The sequence below is a fragment of the Pelodiscus sinensis genome, chromosome 4, assembly GCF_049634645.1.
Source record: "Pelodiscus sinensis isolate JC-2024 chromosome 4, ASM4963464v1, whole genome shotgun sequence".
In the NCBI taxonomy this organism is placed as follows: Eukaryota; Metazoa; Chordata; order Testudines; family Trionychidae; genus Pelodiscus; species Pelodiscus sinensis.
Window position 1 is genome coordinate 106322620 of NC_134714.1, and position 22733 is coordinate 106345352.

Below are 22733 nucleotides of genomic sequence, written 5' to 3' on the forward strand. Positions count from 1 at the left end.
TCTGTTATGTAAGCCGGCAGTAGTCCGAGAACGGAGGCAGCGGTCGGCTGTGCGTGTGGGATGACCATTTCAACTGTCACACGGGAGTGCTCTGCTTGCACAGCCAGCTGGAGGGGCACTGCTACTAAAAATCTACTGACCCTGGGCACACTGGCACTGGTGCACCCAAGATGGAGCACCCACGGGAACAACCATCTCCTCGAAGAATAATTGAGAGAGAGAGAGAGAGAGTTAAGTGAATTTTTTTGGCTGAATAGTTCAAGTCTAAGTTAAGATTTACAAAGCAGCCAACAGCACACCCCTCCAACAACTGTATTATTTAATGAGGCACTAACACTATTACAGATAATCAGGGCTCGCCGAACTGCAGAGAGGCCTGCTCACCAGCCGCGCTGACCAGCGATCTGCGCATACGCAGATCGCCCGAACCCAGCTCTTCCAGGTTACAATCTACTCGCCACGGTATGGTATAATTTGTGGAGCCCTGCAGATTATCTTACTTGCAACAAGCCACTAATTTTAAAAATGATTTTCCATGCACTTTACTATTCTGTTTTAAAATGCAGTATCAGTGCGCCTCTTTACAAAGCTTTATACAAAACAACTTATAGTTTGTTTAAAAACAGTGATGTAATCTGGGCTATATGCTTTTTTTTTATTTGCAGGTTCTTTTCTTACCGTAAAATGAAGATGCTTTTGCCATAAAAAGACAAGTTACAAAGATCAATACGGTGATAAGATTGACATTAGAAATTCAAAAATTCTGTATGCTTTTTCCTCCTAGAAGGATCCAGACATAATTATAGGGATGTGAAAGTGTAACCATGTACACAGTTAACTGAGGACCCTGGCTTATCACTTAATGTGCATGGTTACATGCAGCAGTCTCCCTCCTACCCCAAGAGGCAGCAGCACAGGAGTGGGGGGGGGGGGGGGGGAGAGGAGGAGGAGAAGAGGAAAGGCAAGGGGCAGGCAGGACCCTATGTGCACAGGGACTTTTTAAGCTGACTTTTAAGTCAGCTCACATGGAGCTGCCTGCCCATCCTATTCTGTTGCCTCTGTATCAGAGTTGAGATGTTAAATTTTGATTAATCAAATCTGTGGCTTTTGTACATTTCAAAGGGAGAGGTGCAGCAGTCAAGATGCCTCTGCCTTCCCTGCCATCTGCAGTTACCTCTCCCCAGCACCAGCTCCTGCTTCCCCCACTTACTGCCCCTCTGATAGAGGCAGCAAAGGAGGGAGGAGTGACCACTCAACTAGTCACTTACATCCCTACATCAGAGGCACCAGCACAGCTTCCCCTCCATAACGACTGAAAATTTCAGGTTACATGTTTACTAAAAAATGCATTTTAACATCTCTAATAAATACAAGCATTAGCTGCCCAGAGTGTGAAATCTGATTGTATAAACATAATTAGCTCTCAGATGTAGGAATTTATTAACATTTAACTCAAACACCTAATAGACAAAATGTTTGTAAAGATGGTCACTCATGACTCCTTAAAATTAAGGCACTTTCAGAGTTGTCCTCACCCTTCCTACTCCTACCAACCCAATTAGCTTGAATTATTCTTCATTTTTTTCAGTAGCTAAAATCAACTATCCTTACCCCCACTAGATTACCTAAGAAACAGCTCTTAAAAACTTAATGACCTCAGTAATTCTTGCTTAGACCAGTTTCACAGCTGCAAAAGCCACCTCAGCCTCTCCATCTCCATGCTGGCTGCACTGTTTGCAATGCTGTTTCTCATGTTAGAACGGGCAACAAAGATGACCAGCACTGCTGTATTCCTCCCCTGTGGTAAGCATATGTGAAGTAGGACCACTGGGGTAAACAGGCCTCTACATCAGGACCAGCTATGATATACTACAGAACAAATAATAGACACTGTATTAAGCTCAACCTTTTGACTTTTAATATTCCAATTAAATACTAATACAAATAAGTGAAACAGAAACGGGGAACATTGTTCAAATCAAAGTTAATGAGTAGAGATGTGCCAGTCATATACAAATTCAATTTTTGGCAATATCGGTCAGCTTTTAACTAGTATCAGAAAAAGTGATTGGACAGCCCAATTGTATTTGGTTCAAAACTTACACTGGAATAGATTCAATGCAGTCTTCTGGCATCCCAGACTGCAGTTTAGTATAGTATACTATGAGCAAGATCAAACAGTTATGTACATGAACATTGAAGAACAGCCAAAATACTTACACTAAAAACAGCACAATTATGTACAGGTTTTCCAAAAAAATGTAAAAGCCATACAAACATGAAACTGAAGGGAGGGAGAAGAGGAAAAACCCCAACATTCAGAGAACTTTATTAAAAAAAATTACAAAAATATTAATGGCTGAGACAACAATTGCACTACACTAATACAAAGTTCAAATATAAAATTGGTGCATTAGTTTACAATGCACTAGCTTCAAAGAAAAATGCTGCTTTCACTAAAGGCAGCTTAGATAGTTTTCACATAATTGTTTTAACAGAAAGCCTATTAACACAACAATGATTGTTTTAATGCTACAGTTTACAGCAAGGGACAAAAACTAAAATAGCAGCAGTTTCACATGGCATATACTTCCACAGGCTTATTTATCTATGGTTTAAGTAATGCCTACAAAGTGCTCCAAGTCAAATAGACAAGTAAAATTCACAATAAAAAAAATCTCCTGACCCCAGGCATACTGAATGGCCTTAAACCAGTCTCCTCAGCAATCCTTCCCTGTTTCAAGGACAGTCATTTCAATAAAGCCCTTTTAAGATTACTTGGGAAAACTTGTTTTGTTACAATATAGTATCACTAAAAAGCAGCACACCACTATAGTGGTTAACCCTGGGACGGTGTAACATTTAACAGTGTAACTGAAAGGCTTATGGATCAACATCCAACATTTTCAATAGACCAGATATTAAGAGTAAGAGTCCAATACCTCAATTGTTAATACAGCTGATTAGCTGTATTTTGCAATTTAAAATCCTAGAAGCTATTTCTATAAAACTAGAGACACTGATTGAAGACTGGGCAAGAAACGAGAAACTGAATTCTTCCTTCAACTCCTCAAAAATTCAATCCACTTCTATTTCATAGTCTTTACTCAATTTTTTTTGGAATGGTTATTTCAGTAAATAGTAAGACTAACTGATCGGTTCATTTTCTTTCCAATGAGTCGAGATGTTCTATTTTGTGTTGAAGATCTAGTTGCCATTCGGTCAGTGAACAGTGCCCTCTCTTCTGCTGCAGCTTTTGCCATTTGTGCCTTCTTCAGTTCTCTGAAAGAAAAATTAAGAAATTCCATCCATTATAGCAAGGATGACTTCACGCAAACCATACTCAATGTACAAAAAGAGTCAAACAACCCAGAATTTAAGTCTCTTGATCAGCCTCAGGCCACACCCTACGAGGATTTGCATAGGCAGCATTAAAGCAATTTGCAGAACCACCTCATTGATGTCTTCCACTCATTTCAGGAGGTAACAGGGGAAACTGAGGATCCAGTTTATACACCATGTCTTCCTGTTTCTTCCTGCACAAGTAAGTTCCAGAACCATGTATATTGTTGATGCTCAAATAGAATAACCCCAGATTAGTTAAGTCTTTTACTTATCTAATGTGGTCAGTACAACTGTTTGTCACCAATGACAGTTACTGATGGAATAAAGTACTTTAAACTAACATAGAAAAGGGTAACGCATAATACTGATGGCTAATTAGGTAGAATAAAGATATCTAATTTTTCCCTTGTATCTCAGTTTAGGGATGTTAAATTTAGCTTAATCAACTAACTGACTAGTTGATAAGCAGGGGAGCTGCAGCAGGGTTAGTTCCTGGCCCCAGGAGTTAACCCTGCTGCAGCTATGCCTTCTAAATTTAAATTTAAAAAGCTGGAGCACTGCCAGGAGAGGGGGCGGGAGGGGAGAGAAGACCCAGTGTGAGCAGGGCCAGCTGATTCCTGGCTCATGTCAGGTCCCCCCCCCCACAACTGCACTTCTGATTTTCAAATGTATAGGAGCCTGCTGGCTCTTAATGTATTTAAAAAAAAGAAGAGGTACAGGCAGTCCCCGGGTTACGTACAAGATAGGGACTGTAGGTTTGTTCTTAAGTTGAATTTGTATGTAAGTCGGAACTGGTACATATTGTAGGGGAAACTCTAGCCAAACATTTTTTTTAGTTTTGGATAGCATAGGGAAAGGTTAACTCCCCTCTAATGTTTGTTTTGCTGTCTGTTCCCCTGTTCAGAAGATTTCACATCTATTTCTGTCCCTGTGACAAACTCAGGACTAAAGGAGTAACTCATCAAATACCAAACAGCTCTGCACCATGCTTTGAGCTAATAGCTTTATTTCCACACACCACCCAGGGTTCTAGGAGGAGGGTCCTTTTTTTGCTAACACAATGAGGCCAGCACTTTGTTTGTTTTGGTGGAGTCTTTGTTTGCCCAGGGAGCCCAGCATGTATAGGGGGAGGAGGGGCAGAGAGGCTGCTTTTGTCTGCTGTTGGGCAGCCTGTTGCTCAGGGGAGGGGGCAGCCTGTTGCTGGCAGGGGGGAGGCGTGCAGGATGCGAGGCCGCGGGGGGGGGGCCCCCAGCGGGCGTGGGGGGGCACTTTTCCTCTGCCCGGCAGCTCTGCGGGATCCCTGTCCCTGTGGGCCAGCTGCTGCAGGCAGAGGCCAGTTGGAGCCGGCCGAAGAGGAGGAGGAGGTGGATTCTAGGACCCAGGTGAGCGAGCCCCGGGGACGCTGCTGCGCTCCGGGAGCCCGGCATGTATAGAGGGGAGGAGGGGCAGAGAGGCTGCTTTTGTCTGTTCGGCAGCCTGTTGCTGGCAGGGGGGTGGGGGGGCGGGGGCAGCGGGCGTGGGGAGGCACTTTTCCTCTGCCCGGCAGCTCTGCGGGACCCCAGTCGGAGCCGGCCTGAGGAGGAGGAGGATCCTAGGACCCAGGTGAGCGAGCCCCGGGAATGCTGCTGCACATGTGCGGGAGTTGCCTCACCCCGTTCGTATCTAGGGATCCGACGTAAGTCGGATCCACGTAAGTCGGGGACTGCCTGTATAGCCTCTGGGACTGGGCACGAGCCAGGAATCAGCCAATTCCCAGCTCACACCCAGTCCATGCTACCTTCCTGCTTCCCGCGAAGAGGGTGCGGCAGGAGGTGGGGGAGAGAGAGGAATGGACGATGAACAGACTGGCTTTTAAAGCCAGCTTCCCCCCCCCCCCCCCAGCACTGACTCCTCCTCTCCTCCCTTGAGGGAAGCAACCAGTCAAGGGACTAGTTGACTATCCAATAAGCTTTTGCTCATCAGATAGTTGACTAGTCACTTACAATCCCCAATCCAGTTAAATTACACATTGGTAGTTAGTTAAATTGCTAGTATAGCTAACCGTAATATGTCCACAAATAAATAACTTTTAGAGTGCTAACTATAGAGACTTCATCCTCAAGACTGGCTACTCTTGTTAAACTACCTTTGAACCTGCTGCAGAAACATGCAGACCACAAAACATTTTCACTAAACTGTCCCCCCCCCAAAAAAAAGAATGGCATCCGTGTCTAACAGTCAGCCCAAGAATGCCATTCAAGTCCTTTTCCTTCCATATACCAATATAGACTCCATACTCTGGAGTTAGCTGCAAGACTGATGAGAAAGAAGAAATTGTCATGTTGCGTAGGACAAGTAGTCAAACTAGTCTGGGGTGGGCAATAATTTTTGATGGGGGGGAGAGAGGGGTTCACTCCAAGAATTTGGAAAGTAGTCGAGGGCCATACTCTTCCATGATATTAATGGAGGCGGTACAGGGTTTGGGATGGAGGCAGGGTGAAGGAGGCAGTTGTGACCTGGGGCACTGGACTAGGGTGCAGGGGGTTGGATTGTGACATAAGGCAAGGAATTGGGGTATGGCAATTTAGGTTGTGAACTAGGGCAGATGGGGATATGGGTGCAGGAAGGGGACAGAGGATTTGGGTATGTGGCCTGGGGCAGGCTCAAGCATCAGTCACCCCTCCTGTCACCCCTCCTGTTGCCAAGAGTCACAGCAGTTACATGTAGGGCCGCACTTGGCTCCCCACAGTGTACCAGCTGTATAGGTGACAGACAGCTCCTAGTAGCTGGTGCGTGCCAGAACCTGGTTTTTAAGCCGGCTCACCAGGAATACCAGGAGCCTGCACGTAACCATGAACAGTGCTCGCCAAGCAGTTCTACGCGGTTCTGCAAGCTGCACATGTGCAGATCACGTGGCGCTAGCTGTGCTGGCTTGTAATCTACTTGCCACGAGTGAGTAGATTACATGATTTGTCGAGCCCTGACCATGAACATCAACTAATGAGGCGAGGCTCATCGATTGCTGTTTACACTTCCACATCCCTAGAGTGTAACCAAAACAGCAAAGTCTGCCTCTATCTGTACTAGCTATAGCAAAGGCTAAAGGAAAAACTGCAAGACGGAATGGTGGAAGGCATGAAAAAAATAGTCTAAAGGCAACTATATTAATTACAAATGATGCACAGAAACTTAGCTACATCCCGTACTTTAAGATTTCTAACTATTAGACACAACGTTACATACAATTAAAGAAATAAGAGGTTGAAATGCTAATGGCTACCACAATTATTTCATCTTGGCTGCATGTAGACTGGCAAGTTTTTCCGCAAAAGCATTTGCTTTTGCGCAAAAACTTGCCTGCTGTCTACACTGGCCGCTTGATTTTGCGCAAAAGCACTGACGTTCTACTGTCCAAAATCAGTGCTTCTTGCGCAAATGCTTTGACATTCCCGTTCGGGCAAAAGCCCTTTTCCGGAAATGTTTTTGCGCAAGAGGGCCAGTGTAGACAGCTAAAAACTGTTTTGTGCAAAAAAGCCCCGATGGTGAAAATGACGATCAGGGCTTTCTTGCGCAAAACTGCGTCTAGATTGGCATGGACACTTTTCCGCAAAAAGTGCTTTTCTGCAAATGCTTTAACGGAAAACTTTTCCGTTAAAAGCATTTGCGGAAAATCATGCCAGTCTAGACGTAGCCTTTCTGCCTGAGAGACTCAACAGGTAATTCAAAGGGATTAAGGAAGTTAATACTCTTCCTCAATGGAACATGAGTTTCTAAGTTACATGGTTTTACAAAAACCCTTGATTATTGCAATTGAAAAATTGTCCAATGTGTTATTCACCATTTATGTTTTTTACATTTACATCTGTGAAAAACAATGCAGTGTCTTATTTGATTCTCAATATTAGAATATTGCAAAGAAAATGTTTCAAGAACAATTAGGGATTTTTTTTTTAAAGATATTATACAAACAGTTCTATTGTTCTTAGATTTCTATGATTTGGCCCTTTTGTGTTTAGTGCAAGTACAGTTACAGTGCTCTTATATCCTATCTTTATTTGTCTAAAAATTAAATTGTACCCTTATTTTAAGTTACAAATGGAGTAATATCTAATAACCAAAAGAACTTTTGCACTCACTTTTGCAAGAGTGAATTTTTGAACTTCTCAGCATTCAGTTCTATACGAAGTTGTTCCGCACTCTTTTTGGCAGCTGACAGCAACACTGAATGCTTGCTCAGAGCCACTGCTGTAGGTCTTCTCTCTGGATCTGGACTAATCATAACCTTGAAGAAAAAGATTCAGGTTTAAAAATAGTCACTGTTTATAGCAGGGGTGGGCAACCTTTTTTGGTTCCAGTGCCAGTAACCCACAGAAAAAAAAAGTTATGAGCCACACAGGGATGTTAAATTTAGTTTAATCAACTTAGCGACTAGTCGATAAGCAGGGGAGCCATGGGGGAAGAGGGGATTAGCTCCCAGCCCCGGGAACTAACCGTGCTGTGGCTCTGCCTTTTAAACGTATTAAGAGCTGGTACGATCTTAATACATTTAAACAGCTCAAGTGCAGCGGGGGGAGCTGGCATGAGCCGGAACAATAATGCCTGGCTTGTATCAGTTCCTTCTCTGGCCCCCCACTTCTGATTTTTAAACATATTAAGCACCAAGAGACTCTTAATGGATTCAAAAAGCAGAGGCACAGCATCTGGGAATGGGCACGAGCTGGGAATCAGCTTAATCCTAGCTCACACCCAGCCCCTGCTACTCCCCTGACTCCCATGGAGACAGTGCTGGGAGGAACTGGCCTTTGATAGAGGCAGCAAGGGTGGGGAGCGACTAATCGACTACATCCCTAGAGCCACACACGAGAAGAGGGAAGGAGAACCTCACTGATCTGGTCCCAAGCAATAAGGGGGAAGACAAACTCTCACAGATGCGGCCCCCAAAAGAGAAGTAGGAAAAAAGAAAAAAAAATTACTTTACTACCTTCAAGCTCTATGCCAGAGTCTAGGGAGACTAGGGCTAGAAGATTTTGATAAGTGCCCCCTGCTGCGCTGGGGCCAAAAATGAGAGGTTCAGTGCACAGGAGCAGGTTGGGAACAAGATAGGGTGCAGGAATGGGCTGAGAATAAGAGTTTTAGGTGGGACTTAGGGTGCAGTAGTGAGTTGGAAGTGACTTGTGGGGTCTAGGCAGGATGTAGGATTCAGGAGTGGGCTGGGAATGTGAGGTCTGAAAAGGAGGGAGGTGCAGAAGCAGTGCCAGTGGAAATGACAAGGGCAGTGCCTGCAAGGAGGGCTTTGCCACACAGGGCTTCCTACCAGGTTTAGCCCACAGGCTAAATCCTGTGAGGGGACCCTCCTCCGCAGTGGGAAGCCAAGCAGGAGTGTGGCAGCCTTGCACTCCCGGGAGGGTGGGGATAGGGGGAGAAGAGAAGTCTTCGCAGGCCAGATCCCCACTCCTGACTTATAGCATCAGAGTAAGCAAGGAGCCATTTGCATACAACAATTCTTACTTTTAGTAACTCCAAGAATTCTTGAGAAAGTACTTGTGGTATTCTAGGCAGTTTTCCTTGTCGAATTTCATGCCATTGGTCCCCATTAGTCGGAAGTGGCTCAGCACCAGCAGCACACACAACAGTTAGAGCAAGAGCAAAAATATCGGCTTTCGGCAAGTGAGTATAGTTCTGCAAGGAAAGCAAAGAAACAAAAACACTTTCTGTGAATACCTAGACTGGAACAGAAACAGAACATATGACTGGTTTATTTAGAAACTGATACAGGCAGTCCCCGGGTTACGCGGATCCAACTTATGTTGGATCCGCACTTACGAACGGGGCTTTTCTCGCCCTGGAGGACGCGGGCAGCAGGACCACCCAGATGCGCCACGGTCCCGCCGCCCGCATCCTCCGCGGCTTTGCTCCGCGTCTCCCTGGTCTGCTGGGGGTGCCCCAGCAGACCAGGGAGACACGGAGGTCCGGGGCGGCGGGACCGCGGTGCATCTCGGTCCCGCCGCCCACATCTCCCTGGTCTGCTGAGGGGAGGGGGGGGCGCGCAGCTAGTGCGCTTCCCCCCCCCCCCCCCCCAGCAGACCAGGCTTTACTCAGTACCTCTGTGGTAGAGCAGATGGGGCGCTGCCGGTTGGTCCCGCAGCGCCGCTCTCGGCACTACTGGACCAATCCAGCAGCACCCCAGCTGCTCTACCCTAGGCGTCCTGATTCAGCCGCTGCTGGTCAATTTCAGCAGCAGCTGAATCAGGACACCTGGGGCAGAGCAGCTGGGGTGCTTCTAGGTTGGTCCAGTAGCGCCGCTCCTCGGCACTACTGGAGCACCCCAGCAGCTCTGCCCCAGGCGTCCCCAAGTCAGCCACTGCTGAAACTGACCAGCGGCTGATTCCAGGAAGCCCGGGGCAGAGCCAACTCTGCCTCGGGCTTCCTGTAGTCAGCCGCTGGTCAGTTTCAGCAGCAGCTGAATCTGGATGCCAGTTCCGACTTACATACAGATTCAACTTAAGAACAAACCTACAGTCCCTATCTTGTACGTAACCCGGGGACTGCCTGTACCTCCAAAGTACTTTCATGTTCCAAAAGGTGAGCCAGTTAGGGAAAAAACCTCTCTTTTTACAAAACTAAAATAGATATTTCAACTTGAGAGAGGAAGTGGTTACATAAAAAAGTACCTATAAAGACATCATGCAGATTTTAAAATCTATTTTAGCTTTAGTTAGCAAAACAATGCCATTACCTCTTGTAAAACTTCATTTGCGAGAAAACGACTATCTCCTTCCTCTACTTGTGGACTCGATATTCTAGTTACATGACCAAGATCACCTACAAGAAATAGGTAAGGGGAACAGTTACATAATTCACTTGGTTTCTGAAAAATATATCTTCTGATCTGTAAGTGTGCAGCATTTTCCCTACCTATTTTAAATACAACTTTGTCAGAAGACCAGTCATCATCATCACCTTCTTCTGATGTCGTACTTGGAACTGATGTCCTAGATATGAAGATATTACCTGGAAAGAAGAACGATAAGGAACACAAATCCAAATGTACATTTATAAATTAACTGGTTTCACTATATACTATTTCCTGGACTAAAACAAACCAGAGAGAGAGACTAAGACTAAGTTTTCTGATTTGCCAAAAAACTGGCTTCTGCCCCATGAGAGGGTTTAAAGTAGAAACCCTCTCATGGGGCAGAAGCCAGTTTTTTGGCAAATCAGAAAACTTAGTCTTACACAAATGTTGCAAGATAAACTTAAACCATTTTATTTATACTAGACGATTTTAAAATTGATCACTGTTGGTCTGAACACCAACACAACAAAGAAGTTACAGTTATAAGGGATGGCTGACTGCTTATTTTTGTGACAGACTAAACCATCTAAAGAAACTGTAAATATAACTTCAGAGTACAGTAGTTTATATACTTACTAGGCTTTATATCCATATGTACCAGTGACATTGAATGAATATATTTTAAGCCACGAGCTACCTGCAGCAGTAGATCTTTCAACTCTGGTTCAGTAAAATAGCGCATATTTCTATAGTTTTCACTTATGGCATCAGCTAAACTGCCACCTAAAACAAATTGAAAATATGTCAGCCACCTTCTTTCACAAGTGTTTTATGCAAAAAAAATGTTTCCCATACAGATTCCCAAAATGTGGTTTATAAGTTCACTGAGCACTGCTGATGTTCTAGAAAGAGCTAGATGGCCGTTGCTACACCTCTTTTTTCTTATTACCAGATTCTATGTTAAAATACATGTAAAGTAATGTAATATAAGCAATAGATGCAATTGCCATATGATCCCAAGTGAGAGGAAACTATTCCAAACAATCACGAATTGGTGGCCATGTCACATTTCCATAGCATTAGAGTTTGGCAAGTCATAGCCAAGTTATTATTGGTATTGAAAGCCTACATTAGAACATAGGCTACAGAGAGGGTAATAGTGATATGCAAAAAAGAAAACCAAAAGGCTAACTAAACTATAAATATATAGATTTAGTCTGTGCTGGTCAGACAAACCAGAGGAACAGTATTAGATTCAAACAAGGAGAACTAAGCATGTGCTTTCTTGGACAACTGTCCAATTAAAAAAAAAATGGAGTCAGTTTATAACAAACAAAAATAGATTATCTAAAGGACTTTATCAGGAAAGTTCTGTGGTGTCTTACCAAAGTTTTTAAGTTGTCTCTTTCACGTTTAGTAAAAACTCTCATAGCAGTAGCTACGTTTGTCTGTAACTTTAAAAACGAGTCGTTCTGTGGCTTCTTATAAATAAATAAATATATAGGATCATGTGTTTTCTTGGTAAAACCCACTCCATCAGATGAGTTGGAATACTTCAGCTTTTGGCACTAAGCCAAATAATAAAAGAACTATTCCTATTACAACTATTCACTGTTGTAAATGGAAAATTAATACACTTTGCAGCACCTTTTAAACCATCATGTCAGTTGATAAGGGTATTTTCTCCCCTAGCCAATCTATAAAATGGGAGACGGCAATTAAGTGATTTATTCATGGTCAGTGTTCCCTCTAAGCTGTGTGCTTGTGTGGCCACTCAGAAGATTTAAATGCCACCCAGACGATTAGTAGAGCGCCTAGAGCTAGGTTTTTGTTTCTATTTGTAATGTACATTGGCACATGCCTTGGTGCACATAAAAAAAAATTTAGTCTGCACATGGATGGAAAAATATCCACCCAGAGATGAAAAAAGTTAGAGGGAACATTGCTCATGGTCCCAAAACAATTCACTATACCTCAAATCTTTATCTACAATTCAACATTTTCCAATATTAACATGAAAAGCAATACAGAAAGTTCAGAATTTGTAAGATTGTTTTATAAAATTAGATGCCAAAGTTGCAATTTCTCTGGCAGCTAAAATATTATACAAGAGATCATCTGATAAGGGCAATGTGAACAATTCATTGAAATGAAAGTCATTTCAAATGTGAGATTTAGACCTAACTGATCCTGATCAAGGCTATTCAATTAAAAAAAGGTAAAAGATGGAGGAAGGGGGGAAAAAGAGTGGGAGGAAAAGCCACAACATACTTGTTTTTCATCTGCCCCTTAAACCAAGAGTGATTGAAATATTAATGGGGAAAAGGGACTTTCTTTAGTTTAGGCACAAACATATAATTCCATCTCTTCCACATTAAGAAAAAGAGCATCTCTTACAACCAAACAATGCCATCCATACCAAACTAATGCCCAATAAACATCTACCTACTTTGTCCCACATGCAACTTTAGAAGACCTATAGTTCATAGCAAGGAAAGTGGTAACAGATTTTTCTTACCATTACAATACTCATTCTGTATAAGCATGTGATCATCCTCAGCCCAGGCAGAGTAGTATCTGACTACATGAGAATGCTGCCCCAAAACTGCGTGTGCATAGACTTCTCTTAAAGCATTCTGCCTAGTTATTTAAAAAAAAAAAAAGTTTAGTTATAATCTTGGAACTCTGAATGCATTTTCCCTTCGAAACAATGCTATAATTGGTAGTTAGACTTTTGGGGGCTAGCCTGGGGGAACCTGATTAACCCACTATGTAGCTTTAATATTTGCAATTAAAAATAGTAGAAATAGGATTTTTTTTAATTTAACCTTTAATGCTGCTGCTTGGGGAAGGGCAGGTTTAATTGGAGGAGAAAGTAGGTGAAGATTCTGAAAGGGACCTTCTGGGCATCCTCTGCCACCCAACCGGGCTCTGTGTCAGCTCCTGCGGCCAGCCCTGGTTCACCAGGAGGTGGTAAATGGCATGAGTGTGGGCCAAAAGACTCCAGAGCAGCAGGGGGCAGCCACACAGCCAGAAAGAAGCAGCAGTCTCCTTCTCAAAGCGCTGCTTCTCTCCAGCTGACGATTGCGTGATGGCCCCCGCTCCTCCAGCCAGCACTGGTGCTGCTGGCCACCACCTGTGCCTCTTACCTGCTCTCCTGAGGTCAGGACTGTCTTTACCCATATACACAGCTGCATATTCTGCATATCATCCAAAAATTTGGGGTACCACTAGGTCTTTAATGTCCTCCCACCTCTTCCTATCCCTGTTCTGTTGTTCTGCTTTCTCCAAAGAGCAAAAAACCCTGCCAGACCTATCAGCAGATCACTGAAGCATGAAAGATCCATTCAAGTGGAAATGAAGCCATTTAACAGGTATTTGCCAACCTCAGGTATCTACTGTTAGTTTCTGACTTTATTACATGTTGGTCTACAGGACCTTAGTTTAAAATTTGCTTTAAATATATCTCACTAGCATGTTGAAGATTATAAAAATCCCATCTCTAAAACACTGTCACCCACCCTGGCTGCTGTTGGGACTAAGGATGTTAAATGTTAATTAAGTAACAATTCAAATAGTTGATGAGATTTCCATTGACTATTCGATTAATTGATAAGGACTAGCACAGCATTCTGCTTTTGAAATGTTGGAATGCCGCCACTGCGCCCCTTCCACAGAGCTGAGGGGGAACCCATTTTTAAGCTGGCTCCTCCACTGACTAATCCAGGGGTGGGCAAAAGGGCAATTACGGCCTGGGGGTGGGAGGAGACATCATGTGTTCCCCCGCCCCCAAAACCGGATTGGCCTGGGGGCCGCTCAAAGTTTCCTCCCCCCTCCCTGTGAGGAGCATGCTGCATTTCAAGGTGTTGTATGCTCACGCAGAGAGAAGGACGCTTTGCACAGTTCCCCAGCCCCTGATTGGCCTGGGGGCAGGGGGAACACAGAAGTGCTGTGCACTCCTGGCTGAGAGGGGGCTAAGGTTGGGAGGAGGCTTTGCATGCTCCCCTGCTCCCAAGCCCTGATTGGCCTGGGGGTGAGGGGTAGCCCAGAATCATCCTGGGCCTGACCTTTCCAGGGTGGCCCCTGGCCAAAATTATTGCCCACCCCTGGATTAGTCGACTAGTGTGTCGACTATCCAATAAACTTTGCTTATTGGATAGTCAGATGAGTTGATTAGTCACTTACATCCCTAATTGGGGCACCAGTTTAATAGTACTACATAGGGCCCCATAAATCATAAGGATGTCCCTGCCTGAAGCTACAGGTGAGTGAATGTAAGCTGGATGTGACTCGGGGAGTGCCTATGATCTTTATATAGTAGTCACATGTCATTAAAGCAGTAGCCATGTTAACACTAAGACTGAAAAAACAGGTATGCATCTGTTAATACTGGCTTTGTCATCAACCAACCAACCTAACAGCACTCTCTTCTTTTCCACAAGTAACTCACTTTGCCATTATAAAAATAAAGCTGATGTCTTTTACTGAATTTACAGATTTCATTTCAATTTACAGATATCTGAAGCTGCATTTGTATTGATATCAATGATTGAATATTTAAGTATTAAAATAGTATACTTATATTGTACTATAAAAACATTAACCACTGGGAAAATATTAATACAAGCTTTTGGCTCCATTTCAGGAACAACTGAGCCTTCACCACCAGAAACTAGAAAGTGAATTTGTAGCTCCTTCTTTCAGCCTATGTTTTCAAAGCATTGTTGACATTTCTCAAGCCCGTCATTGAACATTTTCAGAAAATGCTCCTGATACAATTGTGTATCCCTTCATCTGGCTCCCTTTTAAATTTTAACCAAAAGAAGAGTTAAGACAAAAATTATGGTAGCGTTTGTGCAGAAAGACTTACTGATGAAAAATTAGTTTGATTTTTATTTTAAAGTGTTAGTTGGTAAACATACAAACACTTGCAAACTTGTTCTAATTTAGAAGTATTTTAATGCGTACACAGGAATACCTCATAATAAATTAAAAAGCAATTTGTATTTATCTTTTAGTTAAAAAAAAAAAACACATACTCACTCATCAACTGAGCCAGCTAAGGGCTTCTTGGACCGTTTTATAGCATAGATACAGCCATCAAGCCTCTTTACACATTTAAACACGGAACCAAATTCTCCAGACCCAATCTTCTCTAATTCATGAAATTCTGTTTCATACCGTGACTTCATATTACTTTCTGTTATTGTGATCCGCTGCAGTAATTAAAGAGGGAAAGACTTAGGTTTGCAAACATACTACAGGTTGTACCTCCCTTAACTGGGACTCTTGCCTGGCAACATCTGCGGTCCAGCAAAACCACAAATCTGCCTGGACTACAGAGTTCAGGTCTGGCCGTGGAGCAGGAGTGCAATAGAGGGGGGGGCCAGAGACTCAGCTGGGAGCCAGCCAGGCAACACAGTGAGAAAATCTGGCCACAACAGCAAGGCAGCCAGGGAGCTCCGGTGGCAGCCAATGTGAGCTAGAGAACTCCAGCCCTGGGAGCAACCTGGAAGCAGCAAGGCAAGCTGGGGAGCAGGGGAAAGGGGGAGACAGAGGAGAAACAGCACCACATGCAGGCAGCAGCAGTTTAGCACAGGCCAGGAGGGTAGAGACCTCCCCTGGTCTGGCAAATCCCCTAATTTGGGACCAACCAGGTCCCAAGGGTGCCAGACAAGGCAGGTCCAACCTGTATTAATGAAACACAAAACTATAACTGTTACCTTTGCAGGTCTGATAGTTTCATCTTCAAGTTCGCCATCACTTGCTTCCATGTCCTCCCCACAAGAGCTGAAAGTTACAGTCATAATAAACTACTTTTTTCAATAAGTGAATATAAGACTATCAAGAGCCAGAAAATAAGAGTTCCAATATTTACACAAGGGAAATCAAACTCGAAGTCAAGAATGTGAAATCATACAAGGTAATGCCTACCTACAAAATTCTGCTCTCTTGTGCATTTTTTCCTATTGTTTCCCATGTCTGGATCCCATCTAACAGAATCAAATAGTGTTGACATAACATGGATAACTACCTGACTCATCACTCAGATGCTGGTTTCCAATTTCCAACTAAAGTCCACTATGGTTCATATGATAATTCACCTCCAAGTGCACATAGCCAGTCTCAACCAATATTATCTTCCACATTATAAAAACCTCGCTGCAAATTATGATCCTGTAGCCGACTGTACCCCACCACACACAGAAAATATATTTCTGGGTATTATTCACTTTGAAGATACTTATTGCTATTAAAACCAGAGTGTACATTTTGCATTTGTTGATTTTAGGGTAATAATTAACAAAACATTTCCCAGGAAACTTGCACTACAATACTTTTTTACAACTAAAAATGATTTAAAATAAGCTTGATAAAGATGTATCAGTTACTCACTCATTCCAGTGAGTTCTCTTTCTCCTACGACACTGTCCAGCTGAAGTCTGAAGGAACAGCGAGTCTGGAGTAAAGGGATTAATGTTCACGTGAGGCGTCCGTCTCATAACAGCATCGTGTTTTTCTGACTTCCCCACATTCATGAAGAGGGATCCTACCCGGAGTTTAACTGAGCTGGAGCCCATTCCTTGAGCTTTGGAAAGCAAACTCTACAAACAAAAAAGCTAATCAGTACTTTAAACACTCATAACTGGGCACATTTGACTGTTTTCCAGAAAATCATTCTAATGACAACTTAATCAGCACAAAATTAGAATAAGGGCTGCTAGTGTTAAATATTTAGTTATGAATTCTTAAGCATTAGTACTAACAATCAGACTTAAACTTAGTGTTTAAGTCTGATGAAAAAAAGCAACTACTTTTTAGTTCGGATAGGGCCATACCTAAGAGTGAAACATGATTCTCTTTCAGTAGAAAAACATTAAGCATGACTAAACAAACACGCTGAACCACTGAACACTAAGGCTATGTCTAGACTACATTCCTCTTTCGAAAGAGGAATGTAAATGGGGCAAATCGGAAGTGCAAATGAAGCGTGGATTTAAATATCCTGCGCTTCATTTGCATATTCATGTGCCAGCTCTTTTTCGAAAAAGGGTTTTTCGAAAGTGAAAGCGCAATCTAGACGGGGTTCTTTTGAAAACCCTTTTTCGAAAAAGCGCTTGCACGTGAATATGCAAACAAAGCGTGAGATACTTAAATCCACGCTTCATTTGCACTTTTGATTTGACTTATTTACATTCCTCTTTCGAAAAAGGAATGTAGTTTAGACGTGCAGTTACATTACCACACATTATTGGCTTGGGTACACGGCAACACAATAAAGCCTTCTTATGATTTGCCTATAAAGTCTCATACTCTTTTACCTTCTTTAAAAAAAGTTAGTCCACATAAAGAAAAGATTACCAGTGCTCATGTTCAAATCTATGATGGGGTACTAGAGATACCCATATATTTTGTGTGTGTGTCAATATTCTAAAATTGAAAAATTAATCTTGCACAGATACTCTAACAATTTACTTCAAACAAAGTTTTCGCAGTGGAGAAAGATCACCTACTGAAACTGAAATTAAAACAATCTCTCTCCATAATCCCAATCCTATTTCTGGAAGGTGAGGACATGCTACTAGTGAAATATAGTCATCAAGCCCATTTTGGAAGGAAGAAACATGAGTAGGCAATTTTTGCAGGCCACTCCAAGACTTTTGCAGTCGAAGCGGTGTTGATTTAGGGTACAGGAGGGAGCTCCAGGCAAAGGACTGGGGTGCAGGAGGGAGCACGAGGATCTGGAAAGGAGTCTGGGGACAGGAAGAGATTCTGACCTGGGACAGGGATTTGGGGTGCAGAAGAGGGTACAAAGTGCAGGCTCTGGCCCAGGCCCAGAGGCAGCTCCACCTGGAGGCACTGCAGGGCACTCAAACAGGCTGGCTGGCTGCCTGCATGCCACCGTGGCCCCACAACACTGCTGACAAAGCATCTCATGTGGTAGGGATGTGAACAGGTTACAGAACAACCAGTGCACCAGCTGCAGCCCCCTGTGGGTAGAGGGCTGCTCCAGCCCTGCCTGCTACCCCACCCTGGAAAAGCCCCCTCCCCCTTTATTCAGTTAACCAGTTAAGCCCAGTGTTCAACACTACATTGAACTGGTTAACCAATTAAATGGGATTTTACATCTCTAAATACAGCCTGGCAAAAGCTTGCCTCTGGCCTGTTGTGACCCCGCTACACTGCTCCCATCAGCCACTTGCTGCTGTTAGCAAGCCTGTCTCTGCATGCCCCTTAGGGGGAGAGGAAGCACCGGATTTCCACTAGGGATGTGACCAATACCAAGTGCTAGCCGGACACTGGGGGCACTCCAGTCTGACCAGGCCCATGGTGTAGTGGGCTCAGCTTGGCAGAAGCCACCTCCTGTCAGCATCACAGGTTGGGGGTGATCCAACCCAGCCAGGGCAGCCCCCATCTGCGGGATCCTGTTTAAAGTGGTTAACCAGTTAAATGTTGTTTAACTAAACAAACAGGATTTTAGACCCCTAGTCTCCACCATGTGCAGCCTGTATCCTCAGCACCATCCTCACAGGTCCTATTGGCTGGAAATAAGCCAATGGAAGCTACAGGGCAGTGTTCCCTGAGAGCTGTGCACTTGTGTGGCCGATCAGGAGAGATTCGTATGCTACCCAGCTCATTAGCAGAGGGCCCAGAGCTAGGTTTTATTTCTACTAGCCAAGCCCCGCCCCACGGCTGCGGTGCAGCGGACTGAGCAGCAGCAGGGATGGGAGGATGCGGCAGCGAGGAGGGCCTGGCAAGCAAATGGCACAGAGGAGAGCAGGCATGGTAAGACCCGGGGGCATTGGCTCAGAGGATGGAGGGACAGGCAAAGCATGGTGGGTAGGGACTTACTACCAGCCCCACCGCTCATGGCATCTCCCAATTCTCTTTGCCATTCTGGCATTTTCTAGAAACTTCACAAGTTTTCTAAAATGTTCTCTGTGATAGAAGGTGTGACTGACACCTCTCCTTTTATAATAGTTTAGATTGGTGCACGTTTCCACATGCTTTGGGGAGCACATGCTTTGGGGAGCACACATGGATGGAAAAGATTAGAGGAAATATTGCTGCAGGTATGGGTAGTGCATGGAGACCTGCTGCTGTCTGCACAACCCCACTCCAAGAGGCACTTCGCAGAATGAACCATTTAGTAGGGACATAAATGGTTAATCAGTTAACCGGAAGTGTTCCAGTTAATTGGAAGAGGGGGCTCTCCATGGTGGGCCCATGGCCCCGCCCCACCCTTGCAGGTTACACAGCTGAAAAGCCTGCAGTGAAGCCGTAACCCTTGCAAGCCACACTCCCATAGAGGTTTTGCTGCTGGCTCTGGAGTATAAAGCTCAAAGTGTGTAACCGCTATGACTTAACAGTCACATGGTTACATTTTTAAACACATTTTTACATGCGTAGTTAGAAGATGAAAGACCAGAGAACAGATTATAGCAGAAGAAACTCCGGGTGAAGTCCTGGCAATCATGACTTGCAATCCCTAGAAGTGGCCTGGACATACCCTCTCAAAGTTTTTAGATACATTAGGGTTCAACAACATGTGTCACCCACTAGGCATGTTTCCTGTTATATTTCATACAAACCAAGCACTGACACTTAGCATGAAAATGTGACTTATGTAAATACATTATATATCCAAATTTCATCTAGGAGGGACATTTTCCAAATTAAAAGAACTTTTGGAAAAATGCTTTTATCAATAAATCAAGACTATTTACCTATAATTACACACACACACACACACACACACACGTGTATATATAAATAAAATAATTAGTTTTCAGCACAGAAAGTTAAAAGACTGTCAATTTTCATACTTATATAGTAAGTCTCCAAATAAACTGGGTTTTCAGATTTGCATATACACAAGCAGCAAGAGCTGGTTTGGAAGTTTGGCAGGGGAATAACTGCTTTAGAACAGTTTGAAACAGCTTATTATTTTGAAACGATCATATTTCAGCAGCTCGGTTTACAAGTTCTACCTCTCCCCCAACAAAGTTTTGCTCATCGGTCAAATACCCACAAAGCAATAGAAACAAGGGGGATAGTGCTATCAAGCAGCAGAGAAACCAATAGAACAAACAAATAAAATTAACAAAACCTTAATTGAAAACTTGATAGTATCACTTAAACAAAAAAAACCCCAACAACATGGATTCAGTATAGTGATCAGTAGTACTGGAAACATGTCTGTTGTTCTTAGCACTTTTTTCCAATCCAGTGTTGGATGAGCAAGGGTCCATTTAAGAGCTCATACATACTCTATGAAGACAAAATAATCAAACCAAGTTGACAAATCTCACTGTACTACAATTTTAAGATCAACAAAGTGAGGCTGGAAAACTTCTGATGGTTAACACAATATAGCGTCAAGACAACTGGCTGATCGACTTTAAAATATGAATGAAAAAGTACTGAACAGATCAGATTCATCTGTTACATAATCTTAACGGACAATTTGTGGGCTGGACTTGCAAAAGATGCCAACTTCTTTTGTTACAAGGAAACCAACTTATGTAACGATTGCTTTAGGGCAGTGGCACACGAAACACAAATTAGAACTTTGTTTTTAATCCCAGGCAGAGGAATGAATGAGGGCATTTAAATTATTGCTTAGACTCCCTATTAAATTGTATCAGCTTTATGGGTGAAGGTATTTAAATAAAGTGCCAGAGGCCACTGGAAGAGTTTGGAAAGCACCATTTTCTGTTTTTCACTTCTTACTTTTAGAAGGAAACAAAACTATCATTTCTCACCAACAGAAGTTGGTCCAATAAACGATATCACATAACCCAACTAGTCTCTGTAATAAGTAAGTTTAGACCATGCACAAGATCAAGAAGTTTGAAATAAATGGAAGTGTAATGCCAATCTAATTAATGCCTAACCCCACCACCTCCTGACCTTTGTTTTGTACATGGCAATGCCATTGCTCTTCAGTAAAGGGCCCTTTAGTAATCTCCTCTGGGGCAAGTGTTCCTCAACCTTTTTTATAACGTACCCATTAACCCCCCCCCCCCCCCAGTACCTACAGTTTTCAGGCACTCAACATTTTTTCCTACCATTGCAACACATTTTTTTAAACAACTTAATCATAGTATAACTTAATCATGGATGAAATTTGTGGGTGTAAAAGTTACAAAAATGATAAAGTGCTGTAAAAATTAAAACAAGATTTCAGTTCTCTCCAAATTCAGTTGTATTGAGGTAACCCCCCCCCCAGACTTCTCGAGTACCCTAAGGGCACTCATACCATTGGTTGAGAAACACTGTTCTAGGCCACATTTTGAAGGGATCCTTACTGTAGTACATGGAAAGTCAATTTTTTCTCCAAGATCCAAATTTCTTGGTCAAGGTGCAGACTCTCGAGAAACATTTTTCACAATCCTAACTACAATAAAGTTAAGTGAATATAATTTCACAGTGCCTCCAAAAGCACCTGATAGTCTGGATCTGGACTATGGCCTGCCTACTGACTACACTTGAAGCGGAGCCATAAAGCCAGGCCCCTCATGATCGCCTCCCACAGCCTGCAGACATTGCAAACAATCGGGTGGGTACCGCAGATCTTCCCCACACCAAAGGGCGTCGGAGCCCTTGTGAGTGCCGGGGTTTGAGCAACCGAGGCGCAACGCCGCACGTCCGGGAGCCAGTGCACCGGCCGCGCCACGCTCTGTGCTCGCGCACTGAGCACACGTGCTGCGCCCAGACGCCCTCCAAGCGAACGAACCAAGGGGAGCTGTGCCCGCAGCCCCAGCGCGTACACGGGCTGCTCCTGCCCGTCCCACTTCGAGCCGGCCCCTCACCTTGGGCGTGTGCGGCGTGTCGAAGAGGCGCAGCTTGCGGAAGGTCTTGTGGGGCGGGGTGCCGGGGCACTCGGGCAGGGGGGAGCGGAGCTCCTCGCCACGGACCCGGTACCCGCCCGCTAGGAAATGCGTCGGCGACTCCCCGCAGCACCGGCGGCCCTTGAAGGGCGGCGAGGGCGAGCCGGCCATGAAGTAGGCGCCAGGCGACTTGACCGGAGACGAGCCGAAGCCCTCCTCCTCCCACGAGTCCCCCTCGTCCCCGGGCAGCTCGGACGCCGCCGGTTCCATCTCCTCCTCCTCCAGCGGCGGCGGCTCGCCCCGGCCCGGGGTGCGAGCCGCCGAGAGCGGCGAGTCCGCCTCCTGGAAGGCCGAGTCCTCGCCCGTGCTGTTGCCGCTGCTGCCCCCTTCCTCCTCCTCCTCGTCCTCCTCCTCGCAGTCGCTGCTGCCGCCCGAGAACAGCAACTTCTGCCGGATCGGGGCGGCCGCCCGCCGGGCCGAGAGGCGCCTGGACGCGGCCTGCTGCAGGCTGAAGAAGCTCATGGCAGGACAAGGGCTCCGGGCTGCTCCCAGCTCTGTAGACGGGTCCGGCTCCCGGGGAGACGCACCGCGGCAACTACAGCGCGCGCCCGCCCACTCGCTAGCGGCGCGCTGCCCGGCGCAGCCCCGCTCTTGCCGTTCAGACTCCGCGGCTTTCCCGCGACCGTTAGTCTCGTGTCCCCGACGCAGCCAATCACACACGCCCACTCCGTTTGAAAACAAGGAGGCCCGGGGCAGAGGCACGCAGGGTACACGTCACA

The 22733-nt window shown here is 44.6% G+C and overlaps 1 protein-coding gene and 1 long non-coding RNA gene across 3 annotated transcripts; one reads left to right on the top strand and one right to left on the bottom strand.

The window, feature by feature from the left end:
• Positions 1–614: 614 nt before the first annotated feature.
• Positions 615–22476, bottom strand: WEE1 (WEE1 G2 checkpoint kinase). Its single transcript, XM_006129311.2, has 11 exons — positions 21937–22476; positions 16517–16725; positions 15844–15910; positions 15164–15336; positions 12639–12760; positions 10757–10903; positions 10240–10335; positions 10061–10146; positions 8833–9003; positions 7461–7606; positions 615–3282 (listed from the first exon to the last, which is right to left on the bottom strand). The coding sequence occupies exons 1-11, from the start codon at positions 22474–22476 to the stop codon at positions 3132–3134; spliced, it is 1908 nt and encodes a 635-aa protein (XP_006129373.2). The 3' UTR covers positions 615–3131.
• Positions 4606–15169, top strand: LOC142829209 (uncharacterized). Of its 2 annotated transcripts, none has more exons than XR_012903625.1 (3): positions 4606–4727; positions 13414–13494; positions 14766–15169. It is a non-coding gene; the product is annotated as an uncharacterized LOC142829209 (long non-coding RNA). The 2 variants fall into 2 exon arrangements; XR_012903624.1 differs by lacking the exon at positions 4606–4727 and adding an exon at positions 4856–4947.
• Positions 22477–22733: the final 257 nt, after the last annotated feature.